At 45.4% G+C, this 13,525-nt stretch overlaps 2 protein-coding genes and 1 pseudogene across 2 annotated transcripts; 2 read left to right on the top strand and 1 right to left on the bottom strand.

Annotated features, from left to right (window-relative positions):
• The first annotated feature begins 105 nt into the window (after positions 1–105).
• On the top strand, positions 106–1,242 carry SPATA25 (spermatogenesis associated 25). The gene is made up of 2 exons (XM_036752370.1): positions 106–160; positions 588–1,242. The coding sequence occupies exons 1-2, from the start codon at positions 106–108 to the stop codon at positions 1,229–1,231; spliced, it is 699 nt and encodes a 232-aa protein (XP_036608265.1). The 3' UTR covers positions 1,232–1,242.
• ZSWIM1 (zinc finger SWIM-type containing 1) lies at positions 1,228–4,178 on the bottom strand. Its single transcript, XM_036752367.1, has 2 exons — positions 3,984–4,178; positions 1,228–3,637 (listed from the first exon to the last, which is right to left on the bottom strand). Exon 2 carries the CDS (start codon positions 3,552–3,554, stop codon positions 2,172–2,174), a length of 1,383 nt encoding a protein of 460 aa, XP_036608262.1. The 5' UTR covers positions 3,555–3,637; positions 3,984–4,178; the 3' UTR covers positions 1,228–2,171.
• LOC118842274 lies at positions 3,553–10,170 on the top strand (annotated as a pseudogene).
• Positions 10,171–13,525: the final 3,355 nt, after the last annotated feature.

Raw genomic sequence — 13,525 nt, 5'->3', positions numbered from 1 at the left:
CAACACAGGCTAGGGTTGTGAGGTAGGTTCTAGAAGGGTGAGTGGGGTAAGACATGCAGGAATTGTCCTACTGTTCCCTCACAACCTGGGGCCCTTATGGTAGCCATGTCCTACTTCATGACACAGAGAGCTCATTCGGGTCTCCTTACTCCCGGCCAAGGTGAGACAATGGTTTCTTAGGTTGGATTAGAGGAACAACTACCTCTGGCATGCTGTGACTTGTATGCTGTGTCCCAAGAAGTTGTTGTCCCAAAGCTGCTATCCCAAAGATGACGGCAAGGTAGCACTTAGATCAACCCTGGAATTTAAGAATCAGAATAGCAAAGTTCAAGCCCCAGCTCTGTCACTTATGTAGGTACCCTGATGCAACTGATTTAATATCTCTGGACTGCCTTATCTGAAAAATGAGGGTGCTGGCCTAGATGATCTCTAAAGGCCCTTCTAATTTTAGACCATATAAATGTTCAAAATGTTCCCTGACCAGAACTTCCCCTTTGCCTGATCCTAGGTGGTTCTTAAAGTTATGCATTGTCCTCAGGGACTCATGGGGTTGTAAACCACTTTTTATGTCATTCCTGTCTCTGCAGGTGGGGCAGGCCCTCCAAGCTCCTCTCTCAGCCTCTATGGTCCCATGGAGCCAGTGGTGGTGGCCCCTGGAGGGCCAGGCCCACTGAGCCAGAAAGCTGAGCGTCAGGCAGCTCCCCAGTCCTGGGGTCACTCTGTACCTACACCAGAACCTGGGATCTGCCCAGGAGGGGCTGGCTGGGAGCCGCTTCGGCGGAAAGAGTATCATGGCAGATACTGCAGAAAGTTTCCTCACGTGAGGCAGCTTGAGAACGTGGGCTGGGAGGATGGTTGCCCACGGGGCAGGGTCCCTCAGTTGGCTGGAGGGCAGATGGGTGGCCTTGGAGGGCACGGGCCACTGCTGCTCTGTGGGCTATCTCCAGGGGCCCTGCTGGTGCCCAAAGAGGCAGGGGGCAAGGATCCTAGTTCCCAGCCTGACATCTGCATCCTCACATTGGCTATGATGATTGCTGGCATCCCCACTGTGCCTGTCCCAGGTCTGAGGGAAGAGGACATGATCCGGGCAGCCCAGGCCTTCATGATGGCCCATCCAGAGCCTGAGGGGGCTACTGAGGGGAGGTGGGGTCAGGCCCAGTCTCACATGGTGCTTGGCCAGGCCCCACTGGTGGGGCCCAGGAGGAGTCAGGGTCCTGGTTCCTGCTTGTAGCCAGATGAAATTGCACTAGACTCACTGGGTGGCTTCTCTGTATGGTTATTGGGCAGCTAGGTGGGGGACCCATTTCTGCAGGGGACGGGACTATGTCTGGGGAGTATATGATATTTACACATCAGCGCTTCAATACTGCCAAGTGCTGGGAAGTTTATTCACTTTTACAGGGAAATGGGTTTGGCCAGAAAACAGTGCAATAACTTAAGATTACAAAAACTGATTGGGGAGGAGAACAAGGGGTAGTACTCATTTCCTATTTCTATGGTAGCAGCAATCAGTCAACTTACTATCTTTGCTAAAAATCTTTATCCCACCCAAATTTCCCCTGCTGGCAGTGGGCAGGGGACAGGATATTAGAAATGACAAAAAAATACTCTTTTGCGGGGAAAATGGTGGGCTAAGGTTCTAAATGAGCAATATTGACATAAGCAGCATTCAGGTTTAGTGACAAAGACCAAGGAGGGCAATGGGATGTAGAGCATAGGTGCTAAGAGAGTTTCTTCCCTAGGCTGCAAAAATGCTTAATTTGCTTGGTCACAGGGAGATGGGAGTCAGTTGATTGGGCAACTGAGCTGACCTGTCATTTGGTCTCAATCTTTCTTCTCATCTATTAGATCAGCTGACCTTAAAAGAGTACTATGTGCTTGCAAAACAAGTTGGAATGTGGTGGGGTACATTACTCCTTTCCTTTTCCCCACTGGGTAAAAACAAATCTCATTTCTTAGCACTTTATAGTTTAGAAAATGCTTTCCTCACAACAATCCTGTGAGGTAGGTTAGCAGGATAGACATCCCTATTTAATAGCTGAGAAAACTGGAGCTCAAAGGCTATGTCACTGTCCTAGGCAATAACCATCACCCCCTTTGGCTGGGTTAAGGAAGGACAGCTAGGTGGGTCACAGAATAGAGTATACCCAGCAGGGAGAAAGAAAGACAGCCTAGACTTGCACTTGGAAATAAGGTCCAATCCAGCTGTCTGCCATTTCACGGAGGGTGTTGTATCGACGCTCAAACTCTTCCCGGCTGCACTGAAGCAAAAGCCGCCTCACCTCCCCAGTGAGGAATGCTACCATCAGCTCTTTGTCCAGGGCCACATTCCACCTGCTGCCCAGGATACTGGCCAGGTTGGTTACACTTCCTGGCAGTGTCCTGCAGCCAGGTTTCCACTGTTCAGGTAGCATTTCAGGCTGAAGCACTTGCTGACGGGAGCTAAGAACAGCCAGGATGTGGCGGCAGGGCAGACCAAATGTTTGGTTGAAGTGGCAGGTACAGCTGCCGGGGCCTTGAGGGTGTACTTCATGCATGTCCTCTAGGATCTGGACATTCACCTTGTCTGTGCTTGAGCCAATCAGCTGTACAGACTTCTGGACCACTGCTAACTCTCCCAAGCAGAGCTGGGCAGCAGGTTCTGCACAGATGGTTTGCAAGGAATGCTGGATGCAGGCTTCCACCTCTTGGAGCTTGTTAATTTCTGCAGAAGGCTCTGGTGGGGCACAGTTGGCTGGGATACTCAGGTCTGCATTGGAGGCCCCTTCCTTCTCCACCTTCTGCTTCAAATACCCTATCAGGGAAAGGATACTCCTTTCCAAAGCCAATTCAATACCAAAGAATTGGCTTAAAACCCGGGTTGTGAGCTCTAAGTCCTGAAAGTAGCAGATACTCTCAGCCTTACTCCTCCACCTGTGTGCCAGCCAGATACGATCATCTAGTAGCCAGCTCAGGTGAAGGTCAGGCTGCAGGTCCTGGGGTACAGAGTCACTAAGGAGAGTGTGCATTTTCTTCAGATTACCGGCTGTGGCTGAACACATAGTGTTCTTCAGAGTGGTGAGCAGCAGCTTCTTCACTGAGTGCTCCAGGGCAAGTCTGTAGAACTTTCCCTGAAGAAACTTACATACATGAAAGGCAGAAAGAAGTATCTCTGCAGATGGAAATTCCATAGCTAGAACAGGCAACAGTGAGAAATAAGGATCTACTAGGATGGTACAAACTCTCTCCCACTCGGGGTTAAACTTTTTGAAAGTATGGAACAGCTGAACCAACCCTTCAGTGTTCTCCTTGGCTGGGACAGAGAAATACACTATCCTGGTGAGGCTGCTCTCAGGCTGCACCCCAGGGCCATCCACCAGGAAGGTGTACAGTATTTTGCCCCGGGGATTGTGGGTCCGGTGTATGAACAACACTTCCGGGAACCTCATGAAGACTCGTCGCATGATGGGGGACTGGTAGCTCAGGGAGTCCAACTGGGAGTTCCTGCCCACCTCAAAGACTAGCAAGTGGGCATGCTCCCCGGCCTGGAGCTCCTTCAAGGCGGTTAGGGCCATGTGGATACAGGGGATCTGGAAGGCCCGAAAGAATAAGGGCTTCTTCGACCTCAAGCGCTCAGTCCATGTTTTCACCAATGCGCCTGTGGGGGGAGGTACAGAGATAGAAGGGAAGCACTAGGAGGCTTTAAAAGCGGGATTTGCGCGGACCAAGGCCAATTCCTCCCTCTCCCCCCAAACCGAAAGGGCGCTTAGGAGGGGGTGTGGCCGATCACTGACCCTACCCCCCCCGGGGGCGGGGGAGGGGACGAGGAACACATCCTCCTCCAACCACCTCGCTCCGCTCCTGACCCAGAAGTGTCCAGGCCACTGTTTTTAAGGTCCTAGGGGTCTAACTTCGGAATGCCTCCCAAGAGGGCAGAGAGCTCCATCTCTGACCCCACGGGGTGAGGGAACGGCAGAGCCTGCGAGGCCTCACACTTTTCTTACCGATTGTTGCGTCCCGCCACCATCTTTCCGGGCTCCCCAGCAGAACACCGCCCTAGCACCCACGGACTTCCGCGCCCACCAATCAGCACGCGCCCACCGCAGAGCCCGCTCGAGAGGACCCGCGGCTCCTCGCTACGCCGACAGAGCATTGGCCGGCGCGCAGGAGGGCGGGCCCTTGTAGCCTGCGTCACTGGCTGCTCGACCTCAAGAAGGGGACAAAACCCGCAGGGGGCGGGGAGAAGCGATGGTCAAAGGTTGGGGGGCGGGGCGCCGAGGAGCTGGCGGACCGGAAGGAAGGGTGCGTTACTATGGAAACATCCCAACCGTAGATACGCGGAGGGAATCTGGAGGAAAGTAAAAGTGCTCTGTCACCGAGATCCATCCTCCCTCTCTCTGAGTCCCTGGCATTGAGGGCGGGGGGGAACCGGGTAGGTGGGGTAGGAGGTGGGGGAGGAGATGATGGGGACATCGCGGCGCCGGCTCAGACCTGGGAAGGGGCTGCGGCGGAAACCCCTCCGGGACTGGGTGCCCGCCGTGGCTTCATCTATGGGCGCGTCGTTTGTCCTCCCTGGGCCTGAAACCTCCGCTGCGCAGGCGCTGGAATGAAACGGGACATCTTAGGCTCTAATGGGTGACGTCGGCCCCAGGAATAGGCCGGTTAAAAAACCGGCTGCAAGTCAAGTAAGGCCCTACCACGTCCAAGGCCTTATGCTATGCTCTGGGCATGCAAAAAACAAAATAAACCTCCACAAACTTTTTGTACCAGTGGGGATTACAACAGCTACACAAAGTAGGTATATTCAAAAAATAATACATGAATAATGCAAAATGAATAAAAATGTATAAAGAATAAATAAAAGTGACTTTTAAAATTAAATAATAAAATATAAATATAAACTAATAATGATATAAATAATACAAAATAAATTAAAAATACAAAATAAAAGCCATTCCAGCACTAACAAGGGGAGAGTGGAAAATGTCTCCTGCAAGAGGTAGTTCCTGAATTCTGTTTTGACAAAAGATTCTAGGCGTAAAATAGGAGGAGGTGAAATCCAGAATAGTATATCAGGTGGTACAAAGGCCAGGATACAGGAGGGGAAATGCTAACTAAATAGTTAGCAGGCACATGTGAGTACAATGGAAAGTGAGTGGGAGGAGGGGGGAGACTAATATGAAATAAGACTGGAAGGATAGGCTGGAGCCAGATTGTGGAAGGCCTTAGAGTCAGCTAAGTCTAATGGATAGATTGCTGGACTTGCTTTTAGGAAGACCTAGGTTCAAAATCTATGTGAGAGAGCTGTGTGACCTTAATCAAGATACTTAACCATTCTTAGCCTCAGTTCTTTATCTGTAAGAGGAGTATGTCAGATTAGATGGCCAGCTCTAAATCTATGATCCTAAATTCCAGGCTGAGGATTTCGTATTTTATCCTTCAGGCAATTAGGAACCATTCATTTTTGTGTAAGGGATGAACATGGTTTTTGATCTGTTTTGGGAGTATCGATTTGGAAGTTACTCAAGGAACACATTGGAGAGAAACTGTAATCAGCCAAAAAGCATTTATTATTTCTTGACTGACTGAAGCCAGGGAAGTCAATTAGAAAGCTACCATAATAGTCCAGAGGAGAGGTGAAAAGGGACTGAACTAGAGCAGAGGCTGTGTGAGAGAAGGGGAAGGACAGCAGAAAAAAAAAATGAGAACGTTTGGAGGAGGAGATGGATTTTGCTGGGAAAACCTTGGCTCCCTTTTTGGGTATGTTTATTTTAAGATGCTTACAGGACAGCCAGATGTCCAACAGGCAACAAATGGAAAGATTAAGGGTTGTTAATTCGATAGGGATTAATTTGTATAAAGGTAGATGAATCCAATATACACATATATACATATACATACATATATGTATAATTGTTCAGTCATTTCACTCATGTCTGACTCTTCATGACCTCATTTGAGGTTTTCTTGGTAGAGATACTGGAGTAGTTTACCATTTCTTTCTCCAGCTCATTTTATAAATGAGGAAACAAACAGGATTAAGTGACTTGCACAGGGTCACACAGCTAGAGAGAGGTGAGTCAGGGCAAATAAGCATTTAAGTGCCTACTAGGTGTGAAGCACTATGCTAAATGCTGGAGATCCAAAGAAAGGGCAAAAACACAGAAACTATTCTCTGCTCTCAAGGAGCTCACAATCTAATAGGGAAGACAAATGCAAACTACACACAAACAAGATATATACAAGATAAATTGGTGATAATCTTGGAAGGAAGGCATTAAGATTAGGAAAGGCGATTTGCAGAAAGTGGGGATTTAGCTGAGGTGTGAAGGAAGCCAGGAACGCCAAGATGAAGAAGAGTGTTCCAAGAATGTGGGAAAGCCAGTGAAAATAGTCAGAGTCAGGAGGTGTGAGGAGCAGCAAGACCAGTGTCACTGGATCATAGACTATGTGGAAGGGACTAAGGTGTAAGAAAACTGGAAAGACAGGAAAGAGCCAGGTTGTAAAGTGCTTTAAAAACCAAATAGGGGGTTTTTTTGTTTGTTTTTCTTCCCAGAGGTAATAAGGATCCACTGGAGTGGGGAGATGCTTAAGGCAAGGAGACCAATCGGCAGGCTATTACAATAGTTCAGACCTGAGATGAGGAGGATGCTTTAGGGTGGTGGCAGTGTCAGAGGGGAGAAGGGGGCCCATATAAGAGATGTTATAAAGATAGAAATTACAGGACTTGCTAACTGGCTTGATATGGGGCTGAAAGAGGAGGACAGCCAGGTTGAGAGCCACATGCTAGAGCCAATTCACATATGCTGAAGAGAGCTGATTGTTAAATTCTCTGTGTGAGCATTTACCCTCAAAAGTTGTCCTGGTCAGTCAACAACAGCCACTAGAATGTTGAGTGGGTGATAAATAGGGACTGAATGAAACTTCAAGAAAGAAAGGTGACCAAGTGATAGTAGTGGAGAGAGACACTGGAAGTGGCCATGGAGAGCAAGTATCAACTCCCACCCCTCAACAAGTGAACTGGGGTATAAGTGAAAATGCAACCAGTGCTGGGAAAAGTGGCCAGAGAAGCTGAATCATCAGGAGGGAACCAAGCCTTGGTAAGTGCAAAAAGACCGAGAGATCAAGAAAGGAAAAAGTTTAAGATGAGAGCTAGTTTGTGTCCTCTAGAGCAGCCCTTCCAGAGCACAGTGGAGGGATTCCAAGAGATGTTGGGAGGGGAAGAGAGGCTTGGATTGAAAGGGATGGGGAGAAGGGATAAGAAGAGGTTAGAGAGAGGGCTTTGAACACGGGCAGCTGGGAGTTATGAATCACTGGCATGACAGGGGGAGGACATGTCAGTCGTTCAAGAATGAGTTCAAATATGTTATTATCCATAGAGGTTTTGCCTTGGGGGTGGAATTGTCCCAGGGCAATAGTGCTGTGTATCTAGAAAGGCTAGAGAGTTCCCAAGTTGGGGCAGAACAATTCCCTTAGAGTTGTAGGAGGCCAAAGATGGCAAAAGAATGGCTGCTTAGGGAAAGTAGGAAGCTCCCTCCTCAGGCTGGTACAGACAAGGCAACTGACAAGGAGAGGATGATAATCCAGCAGAGGAAACTGAGGTACAGTCGGAGAGAACTGAGAGAGAGCAGGGCAGCAGAAGCCAAGGGAGAAGCAGTGGTCTGATGTGCCAAGAGCTGCAAGGAGGTTAAGAGCAATAAGGAATGAGATAGGGCCAATGGAAGTGCTAAGAGATAATAAGGCGTTAGCCTTCCCACCTGTAAAATGAGGTGGCTTGGTAAGACTATCACTAAGGGTTCCTTCATGCTCTAACACTCCATTTCCTTTATTATGAGATTTCTTTGAGTTCTTAGCATTCTATAGTTAAACTTTTTTCCCTCTCTTCAACAATGTATCCTAAAGTTCTTTCTATGTTTAATGTTCTATTTTAGGATTCTTTCTTGCTCTAATATTCCATTTTCTAATTGGGACACTAACATACTGTGGGTAGTGTTGTGAACTGATCCAGCCATTCTGGAGAGCAATTTGGAACTATGCCCAAAGGGCTACAAAACTGCATATGCATCAGTACCACAACTAGGTCTGTATTCCTAAGAGATCATAAAAAAGGGAAAAATACCTATACGTACAAAAATATTTATGGCAGCTCTTTTTGTGGTGGCAAAGAATTGGAAATTGAGGGGATGCTCATCGGCTGGGGGAATGGCTGAATAAGTTGTGGTACATGAATGTAATGGAATATGATTGTGCTATATAAGAAATGATAACAGGCCGACTTCAGAAAAACCTGGAAAGACATGTATAAACCGATGCTGAATGAAGAACTAGGAGAACACTGCACAGTAACAACATTGTGCAGTGATCAACTCTGATAGACAGTTCTTTTCAGGAATGCAAGAATTTAAGACAATTCCAAGTCTCATGATGGAAAATGCTATCCACATCCAGAGAAAGATGGAGTCTGAATGCAGATCAAAGCACACTATTTCCACTGTGGGGTGGGGGGAGTGGGAGTCTGTGGGGTTTTTTCCCTTTTGTTCTGTTTCTTCTTTCACAACATGACTAATGTCAAAATATGCTTTACATGAGTGTATAGGTATAACCTATATCAGATTGTTTGCCATCTTGGGGAGGGGGAAGAGGGAAGGATGAAAGGGAAAAGGGGGAGAAAAAATACAGGACTCAAAATCTTTCCCAAAAAATGAGTGTTGAAAATTGTCTTTACATGTAATTGGAAACAATTAAATATTATTAAATATATTTTAAAAGAAAAAAATATCCCATTTCCTTTGTTCTAAACATTCTATTTTTTAAAGATTATTTCTATTTCTAACATTCTACAGTTAAGCTGTAATAGTCTGTATTCTAAGATTCTTGTCATTTCTAATGTTCTATGATGTAAGGTCCCTAATAGTTCCTAACATCTTTTGTTCTTTAAGATTCTTTGAGGACCCCCTAAGATCTTAACATTCCTTGTTCCCACTCTACTATTTTGTGCTCTCCATGCTAGGTTCTCTTCCAGATCCAACATTGTGTTCTGTGTTCTAAGATTTCCTTGCAGCTTCAACATTTTATGATTCCATGAAATTCCTCATCTATAACATTGGCATCATCTCTCACCAGCCTCTCTCCTCACCTAGCTCTTCCAAGGATCCGTCCCTAGGCCCACCTTGCCAGGTTGCATAAATGACCCTCACACTTCCCATCTTTGCCATGAACAGAACCCCCCAAAGGGATTTCAGGATCATGACAATGCAACACAGAGGATGCTTAGAGCCATCAACAGAGGGAGAATCAGGGTAGAAATCATTTTTACTGAGGACAATGAATGAAGATTGCCCTGGTGGTATCCTTTTACTGGTTCACCTCCATGTCTATGGTCTTCCTGAATATATAATACCTGATGGACAGTCTCTAATTTCATCTGGACTACTTGATCTTTGCCACTTTCCACCACTGTCTGGTGATTGTTCTCCTTTGTAAGAGTCTCAGCTGTGACCAGCACTGTGGACCTCCTCTTTATGCAGATGCACATCAAGTTTTCCTGAAGCATCTTGCTTCATGGTCTTTATTGTCACCATCACCTTCAACAACCTTTGTATCAAGTATGTTGGGGTAGCTTTCTGCAATGTAGGCCATTAGCTGCTCACGGCTTTTAATGTCTTGCTTTCCTACCTGCTGTTCAAGCCCATCACCTCCTCCTATACTCTGCTTGCCAGTGGTATCATCATTTTCTTCCGGCTCAATGTGGACCAGGAGGGAGAAGACCCCACAATACCTGTTGTGGCTCAGCATGCTGTTACACATACATGTCAACTTCTACATCTCCCTAAATACCATTTACACCAAGAATGTGCTGCTGGTAGTGAACAGCAGCATCTGATGCCTGATATTCTGTGACAATGTCAACACCTGTGTGTTTTGCCCCTGCTGCTGCTGCTGGGGAATCTGCAGACCCTGGTGGCCTTCAACAAATTGGTAGCGTCCATTTCTGGACCTGGAGCCCTGGGTGGCCTCTTTGGATTTGCCACTGGCTACATGGTGAACCTGGACCTGTAACCACAACACGTATCAGGCATGACCAAAGCCTGTGCCCAAATAGTCCTGGCTAGTCTCTGCTTCGAGACAAAAAGCTTCCTCTGGTGAGTGATCAACATAATGATTCTGGGTGGCTCCACTGCCTACATGTAAACAGAGGATCTAGAGATGAAGAAGGCCCAGGAGTTGAACCCCAAAGAGGGTGAGAAAGTCAAGATGGAAGCATGAACCTTCTCTACCTAGTCTAAAACCTTGTATGGGGATGAGGGAGTTGGAGGCTCAATTTTGACTTGGAATTGAATGAAGGAAGAACCCTTCAGGGAGTAAGAGGGGGCATCATGATGGAAATATGTTGTCTTTGGGGGTGGAATCTTTGGGTCAGGAATTGGGAGTGTCTATGGTATGGTACCTAGGGAGGGTAGGTATCACAAAAACTCAATCTTAAAGCTAACCAATAGCTTCATGAAGTCAATTATTCCTCTAATCATATAGCACCCATTTATGGTTTACAAAGTGCTTTCCTCATAACTGGCACATGAGTCAGCTTATATAAGTATTATCCCCATTTTAGAGATGTATAAACAGAATTGGAGAGACAATGAATTATTTAGCCAGTGTCAGAAATAGGACTGAAATTCAGGTCTTCCAACAATGATTCTTCATTCTCATATTCATCTCAGAAGCTGAGGACCCTGGCTGGAAGAGGGTAGGTATGGGGGCTGGGGGGTGGCCCAGTGTACTTTGCAAGGAAGATTGACTTGAGTTCAGTTTTAGTATAATAGCAGCTCCGATCTCAGCCTTTGCCCTTGGAGGTGCCCTGTCCTCGACTTGGGGAAAATGCAGTCTCACTCCTTAGTCCTTGGTTCTCTTTTGGCCTGGAAGACATCTATCCTGTGAAGGAACAGCTTTTGGCTCAGAATCCAGCATGGATAAAAGCCCTCCAGCCGCCCATGTCAGCTCCCAGCCATGGATTCTGATGATCTCTCAGGTGATGGGGTTGGCTGAAGCTTTATCCTTGCAACCTGTGGGAAGCCTATCTATCCCTTGGTCTGCTGCTCACCTATTTTCTGGGCTGTTATTTGGTAGAGGAGGCTCCCCACAGATGGGGGTGAGACTGCTTCCAAGTTTTCTGTGAGAGTGACATTTGACATCTTGCCCTACCTCTCTCCTCTCCCAGCACCCTCCACTCTCAACCTGAGATGTTCATATGATGCTTTGAGTGTTTTGAATAGTCTAGGAAAATTTAACTACTTTCTTAATGCCATTTAAGCCCGATCACAAAACAGGGGTCATAGGACCTTTTATTCCAATATCCCGTGTGGGATGGGGTTTTGGCTCATGATAGAATATTTTTTTATCCACCCATCCTTTTCCCTTCACATGATCAATACTGAGTTAATTTGTTTTATGATTGAATAGAAGGCTGAGTGTGAAGGGTAAAAGAAAAAAAAAGATCACTGGTAACTATGGAGAGAGCAGTTTCAAATGATAGAGCCAGAAGCCAGATTTTGAGGTACTGACAAGTGACCACATGGTAAAGAGATGGAGGCAATGTGTGTAGACAGCTCTTTGTAGGAGTTTGCCTATTTCTATTGGGCTGGAACTGGGTAACATATTTTATATAACCATAACTTCAAATGGTATGAGTTGAATACATGTGAGCACTTCAGAGGATTCTTTATTTGCACTAATTGGGACCTCCACATTTAAGGCAGTTCAAAGGACTAGGACAGTAGGATAAAGGAAAGGTTTAAGGATGGGGAGAAATGGAGAATCTAGCCATGGTAATAGGAGGTGAAGAAGCCAAATGGATGAGAAACTAAAGACAAAAAAAGAGAATAATCAAAAAGGAAAATTCTTGGAAAGGCAATGGGGTAGAATCAAGATCCAAGTGGTAGAGAAAACCCACCTCTTCATACCCAAGATGAGCATTAAGCACTTATGTGCTTCTATAATAGGCACTGTAAACCCTGGGAAAACAAGTACAAAGTTGGGACAGGCACTACCCTCCTTTAGCTTACATTCTGATGGGGAAGACAACACATAGGGGAGTTTTGGTCAGAGAAGCCACAGGGATATTGACTAATAGGTTCCCAAAGTGGGCAATACCACTCCGCACTCCCTGCGGGGCGCTGGAAAGATCCAGGGGGCTGTAGTAGCCATGAGTGCAAATGGGGAGCATTGAATAAAAATAAAGGGGCAGTGGAAGCATAAGGAAAGAAGATAAAAGTTTGAAAAACTGTTCATACATCTTTCATCTGTGTAACAGAGTTATAGTGATTACATTATTATCCAAATAAACACACAAAATGCAAATTATAATAATCCGTTAGTGGTCAAGTTCCCCAACAGGTCTTAACAAGCAAGAGTTGGCAGGTGAGCTTGTTGCACATTTTCAAGAAGTCCAGCATGCATCAGCAGGAATCTTTGTGTGTAATGACTTGCATCATCAAAATTTCAATTCAGGAAAACCCTCACAAATTTACAATAAATTATTAAATTTAAGATGTATCATTTAAAATATATATTTTTGAAATGATACAAATTTTTAAAAACTATTAACATAGATTTCTGAAGAGCACTGAGTAATTTTATTTTAGAGGGGGCAGTAAGCCAAATAAGTTTGGGAACCTCTGCATTTAGACAGTCAATGGAAGAGATCATAGTATTGATTAGATTTCAAATCCTAATTGATTGTGGTAAGGGGTTGAGTATACACAAAACTGATGACAAATGGACCTTGTTTGAAGGTTAGAAACATACTCACTCAGTTTGTGATTTTGTACTCACTGACTCACCAATAATTGGCCCCAGTGTGGGAGTTCTGAAGCAGAATAGAATAAGTCCCCTCAGATCATACATAGCCTCTGGAAGAGACTGGAAGGAAGATGAAAATGTGGGATGAATAGGGGTTTTTGAGGCCTGGAGTGAGAGACATTAGAGTAATAACCTCTATTTTCCCAGTGAAAAAGGCAAGGTCCTTTGCTTAAGGAAGGATAATTAGTTGGAGAAGCCAAAGATATCTCATCTGAACTGGTAAAAGGAGGGAAGAATATATATGTACACATAGTATAGAAATACATTTCACTCAACAGTGAAATATGCAGGAAAGGGGAGAAGGGAGAATTAGGAGGGATTATTTCTAGGCAAAACAAACTCTCAATTTGTACAAAAATATTTATAGCTTTTTTTGAGGTGGTAAATGGGAATCTGAGGGAGGATAAATAGGGGAAATGGTTGACCAAGTTATGTTATATAAATATCATGGAATATTGTTGTGCTTTAAGAAATGATCAAGATCAAGGGGATAGTTTCTGAGAAATCTGGGAAAACTTTATAGGAACTGATGGAGAAGAAAGTGAACAGAACCAGAACAGTTTATATAATGACAATGATAAGGCAAAGAAAAATAATTCTGAAAGAATTGAGTACTGTTATCAGAGCGATCACCAACCACAATTCCAGGAGAATGACACTACCCACCTCCAGAGGTAAAGGGCTCAGAAGG

Source organism: Trichosurus vulpecula, chromosome 3, assembly GCF_011100635.1.
Source record: "Trichosurus vulpecula isolate mTriVul1 chromosome 3, mTriVul1.pri, whole genome shotgun sequence".
Taxonomy (NCBI): domain Eukaryota; kingdom Metazoa; phylum Chordata; class Mammalia; order Diprotodontia; family Phalangeridae; genus Trichosurus; species Trichosurus vulpecula.
This window is presented reverse-complemented; position numbering and strand designations above follow the sequence as displayed.